The following is a 19,785-nucleotide window of genomic DNA, read 5'->3' on the forward strand; positions in this document are numbered from 1 at the left end:
TCAAGGTTCATCTGCTTCAGAGATATCATTTTAATGGTTGTGTGGTTAAGTTATACTCACTTCTCAATTTCTGGAGCGCAGTGAACAAACTCATGGTTCCAGAACTTAAAGGCTGGATTTTTTATCAGCTCAATGAATGTAATAAGGAGACCCCAGGGATGAGGCCTATTTACAATCAGTCGTTCCAAGAGAACCCTGAAATCCAAAAGTAAGAACACTTAGAGCTCAAAGATCAAAAGTAAGAAAGGAAGGAAAGCAAAGAGCTAAATGCAGGCCAGTTAAACAGTGCCCCTGTCACCTGGTGATCTGCTCCTGGATGGCCTCTGTGTTGGCCTCAGCAAACAGGTAGAGCATGGTGCAGCTGAAGTAGTGGGTGTGGCTGTTGGGGTAGCGCAGCTGGTTGGCGATGGCGTTCAGGAAGAGGTACCGGCCTGCAGGAGAGAACACTGAGCACACACAGCTTCCCTTGCCCACACAGGGAACAGACAAACAACCCCTGGTGCTTGAGATTAACCTTTGGGAGCCTTATGGAGGTACACAGAACAAGACCAACTGAAGATTCGCAAAAGCTGTGTCAACCCAGGCTGATGGAGGAGTAAGAGTTCAATTCTTCTTCACTGAAGGCATTTCTAGTTGCTCCTATATTTAGAGTTTAATATTCTAATGTAGCAGTAATTTCTGTGTATTCACTATCAGCTACATGAAATCACAGAATCATAAAGACTGGAAGAGACCTTTAAGACCAACAAGTCAACCATCAAACCAACACTACCCCTGTAACCCCATAACCACTAAATCACATCACCCAGCCACAATCCTCTCAAACACCTCCAGGAATGGCTTTTCCACAACCTCCCTGGGCAGCCTATTCCACTATCAGACTACCCTGACAGTGAAAAAAACTTTTCTAAATCTTCTCTATAATACCTTAAGGCTACTTCCTCTTGTCCTGTCACTGCAGGCATGGTAGAAGACCCTCACTTCACTACAACCCTTCAGAGCTCAGGTCCCCCCTGAACCTCCTTTACTCAACACTAAAAAACCCAGTTCCCTCAGCCGTTTTTTCACAGGACATGTTTTCTACACCTTTCACAAGCCCTGCTGCCTTCACTGGACACATTCCAGCATCTCAGTGTCCTTTTTAAAGTGAGGGCCCACTTGCTGTATATGTGACATTGCATGAACTAGCAGTGTTTCCAGCTCACCTTCAGTGTCCAGGTCTACTGCCAAATTCTGGAAGATGTCCATGTGAGCTGAGTGGGTAATGGTGCTCATGGAGGGTGTGCTGCCTTTGTTGTGAATGTGTGCAATAGCTTGAGTACCAACGTAGAGCACCAGTGCATTAATCAGCTGGATGTTGTATCGGTTGCCAGGTTCATTTGATACCTAATAGCAAAGATATGAAAAGCATTAACAGTCAATATTCCTTCAGCACTCAAAGGTACAGCATGTACAACAACAACAACATCCAAGTATCTTACTAATTTATCCAGAGGACAACACACTGGGATATCCACAAATTCAATTTGGCATTTAGCCTTTTTCAATGTGGTATACATTAGAAAGCATAGATTAATATTATAGCCTATATATATATATAAAATATATATAGCCTATATATATATATAGAATATATATATATTCAAAAACATCAGCAAAGTGTTGACACAACAGATTAGTTTTTACTCTCTGCCTAAAGGAAAACATCAGGTAAGACAATGTGAATTCACCAGCAATGCCAGATGCTGGCTGAAACATCCCCCTCATGTGAATGTTTCTGTCTAAGCAGTTCTCTGAGGAAGTTCAAGTCCAGACTCGAGTCTGCTGAAGGCCAAGCCATGAGATATCTGAAATAAGGTTTTAGCCACAATTCTGGCTAAAACCAGAATAAGGTTTTAGCCACAATTCTGGGCTTTAGCTAATTTGACCTTTTTTACCTTTGAAGTATTGGCATGAGGATCTATATATTTCTGTAGCAATTAATCTATTTGGAGTCAAAATTTAATCAGATTCTAAAAGTCTTCAACACATCCTATCAGGGAGTGGCAGAAGACTTATTCAGAGTGTGAATTTTCACAGGCTTTTCTACTGCACAGAACACATGATGGCCAATATACCAAAAAAAATCCTGCAGAAAATGATGATGACTGAACCAGTGAGATTATTTGTGCCAAATTATTTAAACTGAGCACCCACAGGAACATTAAAAACCTCAAACTTACTTGTAGATTGCTTCGCAAGTCAGACAAAAAGGTGACTGGAGAACGGGTTTTGAGATAGGAATCCAAGTCTTTCTTGAACTGAGGTGGCATCACTCCAGTGAAATTTGTAAGTATTCGTGGAGCAATATTAATCTCACTTAACATGTCCACCTGTTGACAGAAAACCCAGTTAACTAAACCATCAGCAATGGCACGAATTGAACAGCAGATGTATAAGCAATATTACATCAACTACTGCTGCTGATTACTTTTCCTTCCATCAGTGAAATGGCAACACTTGACTTTTGCAGATTTTATAAGAAACTTGATACCTAACATGCAAACTTAATACAAGATGTCTTGAAGAACTGAGATGATAAAAAATTTCAGGGGTGAAGGCCATAAGGAAATTCAATCACTGCCTTTGGGGTCTCCCCATCTACACTCCAGACAGTCTTGTAGTTTCAAAAGGCCCAAACATCCTCACAAATCAAGAACAGCTTCTTCAGTGACAATGAGCACTGCAGCTTCACTACCATCACCTCACACAGCTCAGGCAGAGAAGAGCAACAGGACAATGCTTTGGCAGTGTGAGAAAGTTTCCTTCTAATCATTCCAGGACTAGCTGCCTAGCAGATACCCAAAGATTTAATTAGATAACATTAACCTGGATAGAGTATTTTGAGCATTGAGGTTTCCTATTATCAAACTCCTTTGAAGTAAATTCTACCTTTAGGTTAGGGGTGAAAGGGTCTGGAAGCCTCATGTTCCGTGGGAAGGCACTCAGGATCAGATTCCTTAGCTGAATACAGTTGGGTGGGATCACATCACAGAATCCATAGTGGTAGTCACAGAGAAATTCAGGGAAATCATGCAACAAAACCAGCAATACACGCAGAGTGCCCTGTGAAATAAAACAGTAAACGAGGTGTGTAACTGTTGAAATTGTCCAAAAGCTTGCAGAGCCATCATTCCATGTCATGTGGCTAACATTATCAGAAAGAAACTAATCTAGGAGGGCAGCCTGCTTCCCTCACAGTTTATATTCAACTCTCAAATGTAAGTTAGAAGAAAATAGCTAATTCTATTTTGCTGCCAGAATACTTCTACTTTCAGACAACTTTGATTGAAGTATCTATTAGACAACATTCTTTTACCTTGTAAAGAATTTGCATAGGTTTGGTGAGTTCCACATTTCTAAGGAAAGGAGCCAAGTACTTGAATAGATCGATCAACAACTGGGCATACATAGGCCAACCCTGTCAAGAAAATAACAGCAGGTGGAAAACATGCAATGATGGTCATTCACCTTAATTTCAAAACTATAATTAGATTGATCTTTATAAAAACCTGGATGGAAGAGCTAGCAACTGCCAGCTCAACCACTCAGTGCAGCACAGCTTATTTAAAGGGCTTCAGCTGCACATTTTTGTGCCATGAGTGTTTCCAGAACCCTCAACATGCCATATTGAGCTGACAATATTAAGCCTAGAAAGAAGGCTACAGCTCTTCTAGACAAAGGCATGTTTAACAAATTAAATTCACCCTGTGTTCCATAGTTACTGACACACAGACTCTCCTCCATGCAGTTAGGTTACTGTGAATATGGAAGACAACAAAAACAGAACAGCCATGCCACTAGTGCACTTCAAGAGATGTGAAACAGCACCACACCAGACAAACACCTGGGTGAGCTTTTTAATTCAGAAAAGATAAACTGCAGCCACACCTTCTGCTGTGGTGTATGTGCCAGCATTCTTGCAATAAATATCCGATGGGAGATCAGTTCCAGCCAGGCATAAACAAAACCTGGAGCTTTTGTAGGCCTCAGGATGTGAAATGTGTTACTGAAAGAAAAGTTAGAGCAGGTTAGAAGTGCACAGCAATAAGATTGCTTTTCATAATATTGAGGGAAAAACACAGCCCTAAAAGCAAAGGCATTTGAGCATCTTGGGTTTTACCAGTCATCTTCCCTAAAATAAGCAAGTGGTCAGTCCACAGTAGAACCTGTTACTCCACAGGTGATTAAGCCACCACAAAGAACAGACAGCCTTTAAGTGAAAATCCTCGATGCTACCAAGGAAGGATGGGCTGTGAACAATCCCAAATACATACCAGAAAGCTGTGAGTGTCTGGAAGTTGATGGTCTCCAGCACATGCTCAGGAGCATTTAATTCCAACAACAACATGATGAAAATGCGATGGTAAGGAAGCTGCTGAAACTCACTCTGCCGAACATCATGGTCTTGCAGAAGAACTCCCACCACAATACCAAGAACCTAAGGAGATTAGGACACATGGAGACAGCAAGAATTACTCTGCAACTCAGACTACAGATAATACTTTAACCATCAGTAAAAAAGAAAAAAACAAAAACAAAATCAGTAGATTCTAACAAGAACCAAAAATCCTAGTTATTTGAAGTGCTGCATAAATTAATATTACAATTTGTTTCAGCAATTCCCAACCGCTATGCTTTGCTCTCCCTGTCCCTTGGACCACAGTCACAACATCTGACTGGGCAGTATCTGAAGGTGTTAACTACCTAAGACCACCCAGCCATAAACCAAGCAGTGTAAAAGAAAAGGCAAGACTCTCACAACATGAGGATAAACACTCAGGAATTAGCAACCTTAAAACAGCAGCTGCTGACTTTTTTATTTCAAGGCACAAAGATGAATTTCAGACTGGTTTAAGATTAAATCTTTGTGAACAAGAAAGCCACGTGGCATCTTGGTGGTTCATTCAAAAGTTTACCAGCGACCAATCCATCTAGTCCTCGCCAGACACCTCAGCAGCAATCCACATTAAGTTCTGCACCTCAGGTTTAGCAAAGGTTTATCAGGTTTAGCAAAGGTTCAGCCAACAATACACTTTAAATGCAGTGAGGACAAGAAGGATTTGCAACCTTATTGAGGAGGTTGATCTTTGTGACTGTGTTGGTTGCCTCCCCAGAGTGCTTCACCAGCAGTGCAATGAGTCTCACAAAGGCATCCAGGTTGTGGTAGCACTTGGCTCGAATCATGGTGGGGTTGGCTGCAGGATTGTGCTGCTGCTCAGCCAGGGCTCGATAGCTGATCTCAACACACATTTCAGTGCAAAGACGGAAAAAACGGGTGATCAGGTCATCTGTTTTCAGGATGCCCTGCTGGTGCATCTAACCAGGAAAGGAAAAGATTGTCAGCACTGTAACCACACAGTCCATTTTACAATTTATTTCAAATAACACACCCTTTACAAAGCACCCCACCTTGCCTGCCACAGTTAATTTCTGCCATATTCTCCTGAGAGATTGTTTGCAAGGCAATTTGAGGGTGGCAAAACAACTTTCTCAAACACATTTATACTCAAATACAATCTTTTGAATCCCAAATCTTTTCAACCACCAGCATAGCTGAGAAGCCTGTTTTAGCATCAGTGCTGTCACCAGCATTCACCCTTGCATGAAGAACATGAGGAGTACAAGCTCTGGGAGGGGCAGATTCCAGCTCCTAGCTCAGGAATCACAAACCACCACAACCACCACTTTGCAGCCCTATTCTGTAGAAGCAAACTGCATTTGGAAAGCAAATTTTCCTTAAACAAACATTACATGCAGAGAAAGACTGGGTGGGCTTTTTTGCTTTGCATGGGGGAGATGTATTAATAATAATATACATAAAAATCCCCCAGAGACCTAATTTTATTTGTTAGCCACAGTATTAGAACTATCAAAATGAAACAAATTACACTGTAGAAAACTTGGGGGCTTTAAATAAAGCATCTTATTTCTAAACTCCTACTGTACATAAAGCTATAAAAACAGCATAACTGGTAACTTGGAGACAACGTGGAGAACTTCTAGTATTTCTGGAGAAACTTTTTTTTTCTAAAAAGCCCAAAGAATTTAGGTATCTGCCTTCAAAGTTCTGTGCTGCTTGTTTTACAGACTTGTGAGAAGGAAGCAACACTTTAGCAGTTCCTTTGAGTTCAGTAATACAACCTTATTTAATGTAGTTATTACAAAATATTCCGTTACTAAAGCCTGTAACCAAACAATTGTAAATAAGCACTGCACTTCAATATATTTAAATTGCTATTTCAAAACTGATCATAGTTGTACAAAATGTAATCAAACAAGTGTGATAAAGAGTGAAGTGGGACAAAAGTGTACTAAGTATTGTGAGCACTCTGTACTGTGTGCTTAAAGAGCATGATTTGAAGTAAAAAAGTGAAGTCACAGAAATAGGTAAAATATTTCTTTAAGATGTATGTTTAGCCCAATATCTATTAAAAACATTCAAAAAGTTCCATGCAGTAGAAGTCAGACCAACAGAATGCTCTCTATAACCAGTACATAAGGACACTAAAATCAAATTTAAAAAACCACTGCATCAGTCACAATCTTCATGCATACTCTGAAGCTTGAGCTTATTTTCATTAGCAGCTGCAAAGTCTGTAGCATATTTATGGCAGTGTCACAAAGTTAAAAAGAACACGATGCAAAAAGGCCATGTCAGGGCCTTTCTTGCAGCTGCAGTCAGGAGCTGCATGCAAGAACAGAATTCTAGGGAGATGCCTGCAAATGCAGGAGTTTGTTACCACACATGCTGGGCTACTGAGGAGATCCCTCTCCTCAGTCACACCTAGAGGGCAGATGGTATGTGATCTTCACCATACCTATTAAGATGCTTCAGAGTGGCATGTTGGACATTGTTTAAATTTAGACACCACTTCAAGTCTCAAGAGTTCCCTTATTAATGATTTCACTTAGGAAAAGGATTCCCTTGCCCACACGACCTGCAACAATTTACCTGAATCTCTACTGGTGACATCCTCCTGTAGGCTGTCAGAGCTTTTACTGTTACCCATAAGGAGTAACACCAGTCAAGGCTCATTACAGAGCTGACTGACAGAACTACTTCCAAGAGCTATTTCAGCTCAAGTTCTTTTTCCACCAAACTATTCTCAGAACTCATGGTCTGAAGTGACAGCCTGTTGCTACACTATCTGAAGAACATGATTTGGTGGAGGACAGGGGCTTCATCAAAAACAGAATTTTGACAGTAAACTGCCATACACCTGGAAGTTTCAAAAGGATGCCTAACACAGGTTATAACACTGTTTTAAAATGGAGGGCATCACACCCTACTTATGTTGAATAAAAAGCACCTTTCTTTCCAAAAGCTCTACCTGTCCAACAAACGCAGAGAATGCTTTGGTACTGTCACGGCCTGCTGCAGCTGAATGGTAGAGGTTCACCCACTCCCTCAGCAAGTATTCTGCCTTCTCCCTCAGGCCTGGTGGGTCATCATACTCAGAAGCTTGAGAAATTCCTGAATGCATCATGAAATTAGGACCTCCGTGAGCACGGTCAATCATTGCTTCATAGTTTGATCGGACCACTTCCATCAGCTGGGGTAATCTAATGCAACAGACCAGAGCAAGAGCTAGGTTAGAATTCCTCCTCCTCCAGAAGGTGCAGGAACTGGAAGCTCAGTCAAAGAGAGTTGAAAGAAAGCAAATTATTTCTTATACTAAACTTTCTATCTTTCAGTCCTCACTGGAATAGCAGAAATAAGTCATGAAAGCAGATACACTTATGATGAAAGAAGGAACACTGAAATCACATAACCTTTGAAGTTCCACTCTAATTTGTGCAGTGGAGTGCTGCAACAAAACACCACAGGGACAAGAAGCAGCTTCTCTTCAGACTTCAGGAGCCCTGAAATGCTCCCAAACAGGGAGATGCCAGTACTGAACTGCCTGACTGGGGCACTGGATTTGGCAGCAGTGAAAGTCAAGCCACACAGAGAAGACAGTCTATCCATGCCAACTGCAGATGAAAGGACTTCAGCAGCTGTCTTTTGCAGCCATTGCCATCAGCCACCTGCTGATTGCTCTCACAGCTATTCAAAGTTCTCCAAGCTCTAATTCATGTCTTTCTCAAACCCAGCAACAACTGCTTCCACCTTACAAATAGGAGGCCTGCAAGTCCCACAGGTATTTCCAGGAGATGTGGCAACATTTGCTACCCAAATGGTTTAGGCAGTTTGCAGGTGGATGCATAAACTATGTGACACTGGTGGAGGATTGCTCTGTAAGCTCTAAACAGAAAGGAATGTTCCAATGCAATTGGATTGTTTGTGATTAACATACTGACACCTAGAAATACAAGATTTAAACAGGCAATAATATTGCATAAATCTAAGACAAAGCAGGAATTCAAACGGGCTTCTCTCAGTTCAACAGAATTTTGAGTGTAGTGCATGGAGAGATTTTCTTGCTTAAGCATTCAGTTTCACATGCTGCTGTAGATGTCTCTATTTTGACTAAGATGAGCACATTTACATTAGAGTGACAGCTGAAACTAAGAAAGGACTGTAGTCTTAGTGAAAGTTTAAACCTGTATGACCGAACGATATGAGACAATGCCTATATAATATGCAAATCATAAATGAGCACAAAAAAAAGTAATACATTGCACAATACTATAGCCTCACCCTTCTGGGGCGTTTCCTCTGGAATGAGCATTAATTCTCATGAGTGTCTCAATGGTGTGAAACAGATCTGCTTCTGTTACATGGGCAACGCTTCTCTCATCCACCAACAAGATCTTTACCAACTGCATGGCAAATGCCACAGCCATGTAGTTCAAGCCATTCTCCATAGACTGTCAACATGAAAAAGACAAAATTCAACCACAGATCTTACAGTGGACAGAGTGCATCCCTCCTGCTTTAAAAGGGCACGTTCTCTTTACCTGAGCCAAGTGAAGGTCATACTGCTGCATGTTAACAAGGTGATTGCGGATTAGCAGCTCCACAGCTTCCACATTGTACTTGTACTCATCTCTGCATTCGATCAGGCACCTGAACAATTGAACTTCTTATAAAAAGTGTGTTTCAAAAACACAGTTTAAGTGAAGCAACTAAAATCTAGTACTTCAGAAACTGACATTCACTGTGATTCATTATCCAGTTTCAAAAGAAGCCTCTTCTACAACATTCTCTAAGGTAACGTTTAAGTATACAACAGTCAGACTCAAGCATCTATTGCCCTGCACAACTAGCCACAAGAGTCCTTCAAGAGCTTTAGTTTGTTCAGCACAAGAAGCCTCTCTTCTAAGCATGAATTGGCAGATCTGTCTAGCTGAAACTTCTGCTACAGGCATATGCCATGTCACATTGCTTGTGACAGCACACAGAAATATTCTCTGCTGCAAAATGAGAGTGCAAAAAAAGCCCAGATCATGCCCTAAAGCTTAATTCCATTAAGGATTTCTATCATGTTCTGGGATGAATCAGCATTATCAGAAGATCTAGTTAATTTTGCAAAAAAATAAAAAATCTGGTATTTTTGTCTGTCCAAATTGCAGCAAAGCAAAATATTAACAGGAGGGAATTCAGAATTACACAGGAACTCCCAAATGATGGTGAGAGTTACATCAATGTTCTTGTCTTGTAACTGACCTAGTGATTTGCTTGTTACACCACGGAGATCCATAGGCACGGCCATCCTGCAGAGCCTTCAGCACCAGCAGGTGACACTCACGGTAGCGGAGCAGCAGGTCAGCGTCAGCCCCACTGGTGGCATCCAGCAAGCCCTCTACAGCCTAGAATAGATGCAACCTGTTAGCAGAGGAAAAAACAAGTCCTCTTCCAAATCTTCTGTACATTACATCAGCAAGAATTATCACCAGAAGACACGAAAAAAACCATTAATTTAGTAATTGTGCTGATCTTTTGATAAGACTGTGTGAGATTTTACCAGCTACTATGGCATTTATACATGCACTGCACACCTACAGGTCTCTCTATGCCCCATTAGCTTCATATGTGCACCAAATACCATGACAGACCATGTTAGTTTGTGCTGCAGTTTCCCTAAGTGAATGCCTCCTCAAGCAATTCTGCATATGGCTTATGGAGAACTATCTGAGAAAATATTTACAGAACCTGCCAGAGGTAAGTGAGCAGCTTCCTTAGAGAAAGAGCTCCAGTACTCAGAGATGTATCTGTGTTAGTCTACAGCAAATGGAGGATGAGTTTTACACAGGCAATACAATTTATTTGGTCAAGTCATAGTCAGGACTGGATCTTCTAACAGGTAAAAGCACTGGCAGACAAGAATGAAGAGTCTCTCTCTAGCTTTTGTTTACTTTTGTTTTGGCACTGCTCTTGGATCCTCATGCACACAAGCTTAGTATCCTTACACTATTCTCAAGTGCATTTTTCTCTTTGTCTGTCACTTGTTCTACAGTGCACTGATGCCAGCTCAGCTCACAGATCTTACTGCAACACTTCCACTGGTACACAGCCTACAAATTCTGGCTGGGATGGAGTTAATTTGCTTTATAGCACCCCATATGGTGCTGAGTTTTGGATTTGTGCTGAAACAGTGTTGACAACACACCACAGTTTTGCCAGTTGCTGAGCAGCACTAGCACAGGATCAAGGCTTTTTCTCTCCCACTCTGCCTCTCCCATCAGTGGGTAGGATGGGGATGGACAAGAGGCTGGGAAGCAACACAGCCGGGACAGCTGACCCAAATTGAATAAAGGGATGTACTATATCATATGACATCATGTTCAGCAATAAAAGCTCAGGGAAAGGATGATGAAAAAGGGCATTCATGGTTCAGATGTTTGCTTTTACAGGCAAATGTCACATGTGCTGAAGGCCTGCTTTGCAAGGAATAGCAGGATATCCCCTTGCTGATGGGAAGTAGATTTTAGTTTCATTTGTGCACATGCCCTTTATTTTCCCATTAAACTGTCATAATCTGAACAAATATCATCTAGTCTTCTTTGCATTTTCTCTCAGTCTTGCAGAAAAGCAGAAAGAGGAAGCAGCTGGATGGATGTTGGGCAGCAAGACAGGGTCAACCCACCATGCATAGTCATTTATCAGTTACTGAATAAACCCCTAGTGTGCAACTAGAAATCTAGTACTATGCTCAATACTATCTATCTACAATGGCAGTTCCAACACCATTTTAGCCTCCAAATCATCCTGAAATCAAACTATTCTGGACAGCAACAGCTCTCTACTTGCCATATCTGAACAAAACTAAGTCTCAGCATTCCATATACCTACTTCTTCCACAGCAGTTTTGGCAACATGTGTACAATATCCTAACTGAACACAATGGCTCCCTCCCAAACTTATTTATTTGATTTCCAAAGACAGCAGCTCAGTACTGGTCACCAAGCAAGTTCCACAGGATGCATGAAGAAACCAGGTCACCAGCAAAACAATCCATGAGCCAGGTGAGTAACAAACTCTTAAGCAAGTTGTTACAGAGATGGGTTGTCAGCACTCACCTTCTGCAGTAGTCCAAGGGCAGCAATAGCATCCCGGGAGTTCCGAGCCACTACCACCGCCTCCAAGAGGCTGCGCAATGCTTGAACTTGAGGATTCATGGCCAGGGTGTGTGGAATGGACTGCAGGTGCTGCTCCAGTTCTGTCATACATTTGTCATAAATTTGTGCTACATCATCTGTAGCCCAAGCTTGCTGCTTAAGAGAAAGTGAGAATCAGTGATTTTTGTAAGGGTTGCATTTGTGACACTCAAATAATGACGGACTCTTCTCCTTCAGAAATTACAGCATCCAGAATTTAGACTTCTACAGTACTATAGTTTGTTATTGAGGGCATGTGAAGTACACACATATGAGCAAATTAAGCTGTGAAAATAACCAACACATAATTCTACCAGTCAGAATCACAGAATAGTTTGTGTTGGAAGGACCTTGAAGACTATTTTATTTCACCTGCCCTGACATGGGCAGGGACATCTTCCACTAGAGCAGGTCATGCAAAGCCACACTCAATTTGGCTTTGAACACTTCAGGGAGGGGCCATCTACAGCTTCTTCAGATAACCTCTTCCTCACCACCCTCACAGGGAAGAAATTCCACCTAACATCTAATCTAAACCTGTCTCTCAGTTTGAATCCAACCCCCCTTGTTCCATCAGTAAGTTTTTGTATGCATACAAAAACTTGTTAATGATCTTAAAATTCAGATTTGCTGTCCATGATTTTCCTGCAAAGTAACCTGAGATTTGAATAAAATATTTCACTGCAACTAAAACTACATGTAGTATTCCTAAACTGCAGATTTTTTTCCCAATTTGTGTTAAAAATCCCTAAGACTGGATGGAAGTTTTATGCTGCCATTACTTTGTCTATAGAACAAATGCATTTTTTTCAATCACTATCCCCAAGCAATGAAAACACTTGACTTATGAGTCCTTCTAACAAAACCACAAGTTCTGCAACAGCCTCCAAAATGGCTATAGTACTTCAAGTTGATTAATTCAGAAACCTCTACCTTCATAGGCTGAGCCAAGAATCCTGTAGGCTGAGTTAAGTCATTGGTGGGTAAGAAGCCAGGGACATTGCGTGCAAACTCTTCATAAACAGCCAGCTGTTTTGGGTCCACACCTCCAACCTTGGCAACAAAAAGAACAGGCATTTAACTCACTGAGGCAGTAAAAAATGAGGGCAGCTTGTGTAAGAGGTAGCTACTCTTAAACAGACTGGCCTAGACATCGAGTAGGATTCAGCTGCTTTGCACCGAGGTCTTACCTCACCTGTCACACCTCCTAACAGGGAAATTTTACTCTAAAAATGAAACTTTCACTCCAAGAAACAGATATAACTGAATACTGAGAAATGCTCTGCTGAAAGCACATGGTATGTCCTTTAAAGGACGAAAATAGAAAGGAGAAAAGAAAATATAAAGACAAAAAAACAGACAAGCCATCTTTCAGTGAAAGAGAGGAAATGCACAGAAATAGAGACTCAAGGAATTGTGAAATTTTGGAATAATATATATATGTGCTGCCATATTAATCAAGGTAACAGCAATTGCACTGTTAGATAAACAATATATGATTACCCAGCTGACACTGTGCCATCCACTTGCCCTTATGAGGAGGGAGAGAAGAGCAGCATCAGAACAGAGCTCACCTTTAACCTGATCTGCTCTGGCATCCGCTCAGCCTGGTACGTTAACACAACAGGATCGCAGTAGCGACGCCCCTCTTGCCTAGCATGCTTTCTGAGCTCAAATTCCTGGGAAAACACAAACACCACACTGCATTTTTGACACCCATCTGGATGTGTAGGAGCACACAGAACACTTCTAAAAGACAACAGTCCTATACTTACAGTTGCCAGCCTCTTGTCCATCTCAGGGCCTGCCTTTTCCACAGCTGTCTTCTGGATAAAGCAGCAGGCAAGCTCACAGTTATCCTGTGCTAACTGGGCAGCTGCCTGCTCCATCATGTCCCTCTGCTGTGGGGAGGCTGCCTATTGAAAATCACAATAATCAGGATGTAAAATTCCCCTGTATATTACTTGCCTTAAAATCTGCATCACTGCTTATACAGAACATCAGCAATAAAAAGGAATGCTCTTAGGATCACACTCCCTTCCCATAGAATATACAATATTAAATTTAATTTTGCATAGCTTTGAATAAAACATGTAGGCAAGACGACAGTAAAGACTTTCAACAAGGAACAAAACAGCAGGAGTTCTCCATCTTCTCCACCTACCCATCTCTAGGGCACAGAAATAAAGGCTTGCTTTAGACAGACACATACAGAGTGATGCTAATGCAGGGAGGGCTTTGCATCACAGTCGAAGTATTCCTACTTCCTAGGTTGTAATTGGAAGATATAAACGTGCAGCACTACCAGTGCAAAACAGCAGTTCTAAGCCTTTTTCAGTGGGTAAAAGGATAGTCAGGAAGACTGTGTGCCATTTAGTAAGATCTACCATCTCAGTTTAAGAGTGTTCAAGATCTGGATTTGTAACACACTTTTTTTCACTCTAATTCCACAAGTCACAAAACTTTTACCCAGCAAATTCATCTCCATGCTAGTTAAGCTGCACAATTAATTAACAAATCTATATTGTGGAGAACTGATTTACTAATGCTGGATGCCTATAGTTCTGTTAGTTGGACATAAACTTCAAATGATGCACTTACCCTCAGTGCAGTAGCAAAGCTATTTTTCAAGTTGGTAGCTATGCTCATCAGCAAAGGCTCTCTGCAGGTAATCATGGCCATCCCAGCAGTCAGGTTCCTCATCATGTGGTGAGCAGCCACACGCATCCGTGACTCCTCTGAATCCAGGGCAAAGTCCTTCCTGACTATCTGTTCACAGGTTGTCATGGCAATCTTGATGGATCTGTCCACCACTGGATGGACGAGGTCCTGCACCGCGCGCTCAATCGCCTGCCGCACACACTGCTTCAGCTGCGGGTGGGCTTGGAACAGCGGGATCTGCAGGGCATTAGGAAATGTGAGAGAATAAAGTACACTGGAATCCCAGCTACCCATGACACCTGCATTTTCTGAATGATTTATAAATGCATTGTCATCTCTTGTGCAGTACTCCCATGCTCCCCACACAGTTATTAAAGTATTTGATTAATGTGAAACTGGGACAAATAATTATTTTTCTAAACAAGTTGCAGCTGAGTAACAATGCAAAGATTGACTTAAGAGCTGAGCTGCTGACTGGACAAAAGTAGCAGAGAGACTCCTTTTATACCGAAGTCCTGGATAGCTCCCACCAGCTGAGATCTGCATCAACCCTGGCTGTAAGAATTCTTTTAGCAAACTAAATCAGCTCTAAAACTTACCGTTGGATTTAAGGTAATGTGTGGAGCCAGCCCTCCTAAAGAATAGACGTTGATGTCATGATAACTGTACTGGGGCTGTGGAGGAACCGTGGCAGTACAAGTGGTGCTGGTAGCTGGAGTTGTAGAAGCAGCTGGAGAACACAAGTAGGTTTGTATTGAGACACTAGTGAAAAGCAACTGCTTATAAAATAAGTATATCATGTGGAATATCTTTAAATATCTTATTTAAACCAAGAAACTACCTAGAAATGAAAGCTTTGCAGTTTGATCATGAAACCTCCTAAACTTACTAAGCAACTTTCATTCTCCATAAAACTAATTATTAGTTCCAAAGTAGCTTTAGTACATTTTAAGAGAGCTGTTTATTACAACAGTTTTAGCAGCTGATGTATTGTTAATAGGACGAAGTCTAAGAAGTAGCTACACACACATAATACAGAATTAGTCCTCATGATGGCTTCCATTCCCTTCCCATTTCCAAACTCTGCAGACTTAATTTTTACAAAACTACCCAAGCACTCAGGAACATTCCAGCAGCATATGTAGCTTCATATTTTATTTTGTGATACTAAAACCTGTCTTACTTGAACTTTAACAGTGCTGCTCTGGACTCTGTGAGATGTACTTACTAGTTGTTGTGATGGGTGGTAGCTCGTCTGGCTGCTTCACATCCTTCTTTGGGGCAGACAGCTGCTCATCCAGATTTTTCAGACGATCCTTATCTTTCAGGAGACTTCCAGGTTTCAGCTCATTTATGTCTAGTGCAAGATTCTTGCAGAGCACCTCAATCTCAAACTTCAGATTCAACTGCAAAACAACTCTAGTTTAGGTAATATCCCAAGGAAAACACCCAAAACATCTACTCCCAAGCTCCTCATTCTAATCCCACTCCTTTCAGAGACTAATAATGATTGAGGATTAGACAACTATCTTGATGCTGACCCCATGGAGAAGAGTTTCATCCCAGTTCTACCAAATCAAGCAGTACCCAAGGAATCTTCCCATGCTAAAGCAGTGAGGACCGTTCACTCCTTCACAATATCCCTATTGACTGTTGTATCAATAAAACCTTTCACTCAGAAGTTACAAAAAAAACAAATTCAGAAATTTACTTTTAGATCATGTTCCTGATGTAGCTCAGCTAAAACATTCATAATGGCCATTGTCCATGGGTTTGGAGGCCTGAAGACCTACAAGAGAAAGAAGAGAGCAATATTACAGAAACTTCTTCAATCATCTGGATAATTTATAACTGGAAATGTTTGAAACACAGGCAGCTATGTGTGCATACAGCCATGGAAACCTTTGTACAGCTGTGATTAGAATGGAATTTAGTATTTTAGTAATAATTGTTCCAGTAATTCAGGATAACTGGGAATACATTAGGAACCTAAGTGAAAAACTGGAAACACAAAAATCTAGTCCTTCTTGAAAGATCAGTTCTATGTCAAGTAGAATTGACAAGCTGATCAGGATCAAAGTGGGTGGGAGAAAGGAAAAAACAAGAATAAAATCTAGGAATAAATATATTCTAGACCTTCTTCAATGGCATCCTTCCATTTCACAATGGAGTTCTGTTCACAGATACCATAGTACATTTCAGCTAACACCACCTATTTATGCTGCCAAAATGCATGGCCACTTTCCCTCCAAACAAAACTCCTTCACTTTGTGCTTTTACATCCCTTGTCTTTCCACAGAATTCAACCGGTTTTCATTTCATGAAAAAAGGTGATTACTTCCTGCAGAATTCTGCCACTTGAGCAAGAACTCTGTCAGTACAAAGACACTTACCACACTCCTGACACTGGATTCTAAGACTTTGGCAACAAATGGCACTACATAAAGCAATTCCTGCTGTCCCTTAACGTATGCTTCCAGTAGTAGTGACTTCACATCCAAATCCTGAAACACAATTGAAGTGGAAATGAGGGTGGAGAAAACAGCAAAGACACTGCATAGTTCCACTAATACACTGTTTCCTTTTCAGAGACAGGCAAGGCTGAGTCAAGACAGCCCTTGAATTTTATAGACTGTAAAGAGCAGTTACTTTTTGAACAAAGACTTACACATCTACATTTTCACATGGATTAACAAGCTTTTGCAAAAATAAATTTAGCTACCAACTTCTCTGATATAAAAAAATATTTATAAGTGTAAAATAACCAACTCTGGAGTCATACTTTATACTTTGCACACAAAAGAGTCACCTGAAAAGTGGTAAGATTCCCCAAATAGCTTATGCTACTGCAAACAGCATACCAATTCATGCCATGGCAATCTGTAAAGACAGAAGCTCACCGTGTGCAAGATGGGCTTATTTTTAGCCATTGTTATCATTCCCAGCCAGTGACCAAGGTTCTTTAACAAGGAACGGTCTGAGAAGTTGGCTGCAGCTTTATCTGATGTCAATAGCACCTAACAAAGAATAAAAAAAAAAAGCATCTTGAGCAACAAGCAGAAGATAACCAGACTCCAAACCAAATCCAACAGCTGATAGAATAAAGGCAAAGTTTTAGAACATTAAGTCCTGAGCTTCAGTCACATTACAGAGATACTTGAACAGCTTTCACTTCAAGGCAGGAAATCTGCACTGTAATGACTACAAAATTCCTTCCTTTAAAAGGATCAAAAAAAGAGGATTACATTTTCCCAGACCTTACCCATTTACTCTGTTGAGACTTTTACAACTACTCCCATAGCCAAGTGTAACTTGTGCTTCCTCTTAATTCCTCATCACAGACCTGAAGGCTACAGTTTAACCTTCCAAGGAAATCATCTCCTTGTCATGTTAAAACATAAATCATGTCATCATGTTATAAATCATAAAACAAGTATTCTGCTGTTAGTTCTGTTCCTTAACTTCAGAGGAGCATCAGCTGAACAGAGCAAGGTCAGCTGTATTCTCAAGAGTCAGGAGATGCTTTTGCACTACAGCGTAACCCATGGTGGTGAGGAAATGCCACCAACAGGTTTAAAAATAGTGCTTTCTTTACAAGCTTCTTTCATTGGGTCATCACTTCTGGGCTACTGCTTCCTCCTCCCATCCCCATTATCCTAGCCCTCCAAGAAATTCTGCCTTTCACACTCATATTTTCTAAAGACACCCTTTCCCCCCCAATTCCTCTTGGGCCAAAAGAGCAGAGTGTGGTTTTCTATCTTTGTACTTTCCTCCACAGAGAACAACTAGACTGTAAACAATGTTCCCCTGGGTTATAATTTGCAAACCTCACACAAATTTGAAGTCCACCCACATAAATTAATTCAAATGCAAATTTTCCCTCCTGTTACACAATTTAATTATTTTGTATGCTCCTAACTGAAAAGAATCCTAGCACTTCTAAAGATAATCTCTGAGTTCAATGGCAAGCAAGAAAGTAAATTTTGGAATAATATTCTATATTTGAGGATCAGCACCATACAAACAGACAGCATAAGGAGAGCAGCATACTCCTGTGGTGCCTTTAGAAAACTTACACTACTCACCTTGATATTTCTGTAGGTTTCATTCAGAACCATTTTATTAAACTCTGGATTCTTAAGTGTGTCAAGGAAGTTTGAATATAAGCTGTGAAAGTTAGGCTCAATACTGACTCTTTTCATCACAAGATACTGTGATACCCAAGGCATGAACTCTTCTTTCACTGTTTCCTTCAATTCTTCAACCTGTGCTCAAACCAAAGAGAAAGCACAGAACAGATGAGAAGATAAAACCTTTTGGGGTCAGCTCTGACCAACACACAGTTTATGGTCAGTCAACTGCTTCTAACACTAAGGTTGCTTTTCTATAAATAAAGAAATAGTGACATCAGTGTCTCATTATCCAAAGATCTGGTCAGCCAGTATGGACCCAATCATGAAATAAGCAAGGCCTAACAATTTACCTCTCCTTCACTTCCCAGCTTTTTACCAGATAACTGGAAATAAATGTTGTCACCTTACAAGTTCAAGCCATCCATCCACAACACAACAGCACAGGTGGCAGCAGAACTGTGCACCACAACTAGTTCAAAAAAAGTCCCTTAATTTCTGCTTGAAATACCAGAGCTTAACCTTGCAACATTTAATGACACCCAGTCCACTTATGATGTGAATGTTTACTTAAGATTAAGAAAAGGTATCTTTTACCCATCTCTCTTCTCCCTGGAAAATTTTATCTCCAAAGATGTTTAAGCAGAAAGTGCTGGAAACTATAATTTCTTTACAGTGTGCTCCCTCCTAAAGTTTTTCAAGTTAGAATTTTGTACACATGTAATCAGCCCACACTTAAAAATTAATATATAGAGAAAAGATCAGAAGTTATTTTACTATTATTATTTTCTATTTTACCATTTATTTTCATACTTGCCTTCTGTGTCATATTTGACTGAGAGAGATTATTGAAGATGAAAGCAATTTTTTCCTGGACATTCTCTGGAGGTTCCACAATCCTCTCTGTCTGATCTGTTGCTACTAACAGCGTGTCAATGTTGGTAGTATTAATGGAAGGCTGGAGGGAGAACAAGAAGTTAAGCATAAACAACACCTAGAGGTGATATCAAAAGAAACTTTTGCTCTGTTTTATCAAGCAAAAATAGAATTGAGCTTTATCAAGGGACATCTACTGTCTCAGATTCATTTTCAGCAGCACTCTGAAAGAGCCAAGTGATTTTTTTATTCTAAAAATTATAGTCAATACTCAGCAGAAGAATGCTGCTGCAAAAAAAGCCTCTATGTGCACACATAATAGGTGCCATTGCAATGGCACCCTTTAGGCCTTTAAACCTGTGTACAATTATAGCTTGGAGAAAAAACACAACACAATAGTGAGCTGTGCTTAACACAGCAGGCAGTCTTCAGGAGCACTTCAGTGCTGATTTGGGAAGGAGAAATCCCAGAGGTTCATTCTGAGACCAGGTTTCTCATTCAGAGATGCCAGCTGAAGTCAACAGAATGTGAGCCT

The 19,785-nt window shown here is 40.7% G+C and overlaps 1 protein-coding gene across 2 annotated transcripts in view; it reads right to left on the reverse strand.

Annotated features, from left to right (window-relative positions):
* The window catches only part of CNOT1 (CCR4-NOT transcription complex subunit 1), a 54,127-nt gene that overhangs the window by 1,159 nt on the left and 33,183 nt on the right, over positions 1-19,785 (reverse strand). For both annotated transcript variants that reach the window (XM_079316539.1, XM_079316538.1), the window contains exons 24-48: positions 19,192-19,332; positions 18,330-18,509; positions 17,145-17,261; positions 16,638-16,748; positions 15,956-16,033; positions 15,473-15,650; positions 14,844-14,974; positions 14,185-14,481; positions 13,359-13,499; positions 13,158-13,262; positions 12,517-12,636; positions 11,506-11,697; positions 9,653-9,795; positions 8,944-9,052; positions 8,684-8,853; positions 7,374-7,605; positions 5,110-5,358; positions 4,317-4,480; positions 3,931-4,048; positions 3,359-3,460; positions 2,932-3,105; positions 2,223-2,372; positions 1,206-1,386; positions 299-431; positions 61-195 (exon numbers count right to left, since the gene is read on the reverse strand). In XM_079316539.1, the coding sequence (XP_079172665.1) occupies positions 61-195; positions 299-431; positions 1,206-1,386; positions 2,223-2,372; positions 2,932-3,105; positions 3,359-3,460; positions 3,931-4,048; positions 4,317-4,480; positions 5,110-5,358; positions 7,374-7,605; positions 8,684-8,853; positions 8,944-9,052; positions 9,653-9,795; positions 11,506-11,697; positions 12,517-12,636; positions 13,158-13,262; positions 13,359-13,499; positions 14,185-14,481; positions 14,844-14,974; positions 15,473-15,650; positions 15,956-16,033; positions 16,638-16,748; positions 17,145-17,261; positions 18,330-18,509; positions 19,192-19,332 (3,851 nt within the window). The remainder of the gene's footprint in view (positions 1-60; positions 196-298; positions 432-1,205; positions 1,387-2,222; positions 2,373-2,931; positions 3,106-3,358; positions 3,461-3,930; positions 4,049-4,316; positions 4,481-5,109; positions 5,359-7,373; positions 7,606-8,683; positions 8,854-8,943; positions 9,053-9,652; positions 9,796-11,505; positions 11,698-12,516; positions 12,637-13,157; positions 13,263-13,358; positions 13,500-14,184; positions 14,482-14,843; positions 14,975-15,472; positions 15,651-15,955; positions 16,034-16,637; positions 16,749-17,144; positions 17,262-18,329; positions 18,510-19,191; positions 19,333-19,785) is intronic.

Source organism: Erithacus rubecula (genome assembly GCF_903797595.1).
Source record: "Erithacus rubecula genome assembly, chromosome: 12".
Classification (NCBI taxonomy): Eukaryota; Metazoa; Chordata; class Aves; order Passeriformes; family Muscicapidae; genus Erithacus; species Erithacus rubecula.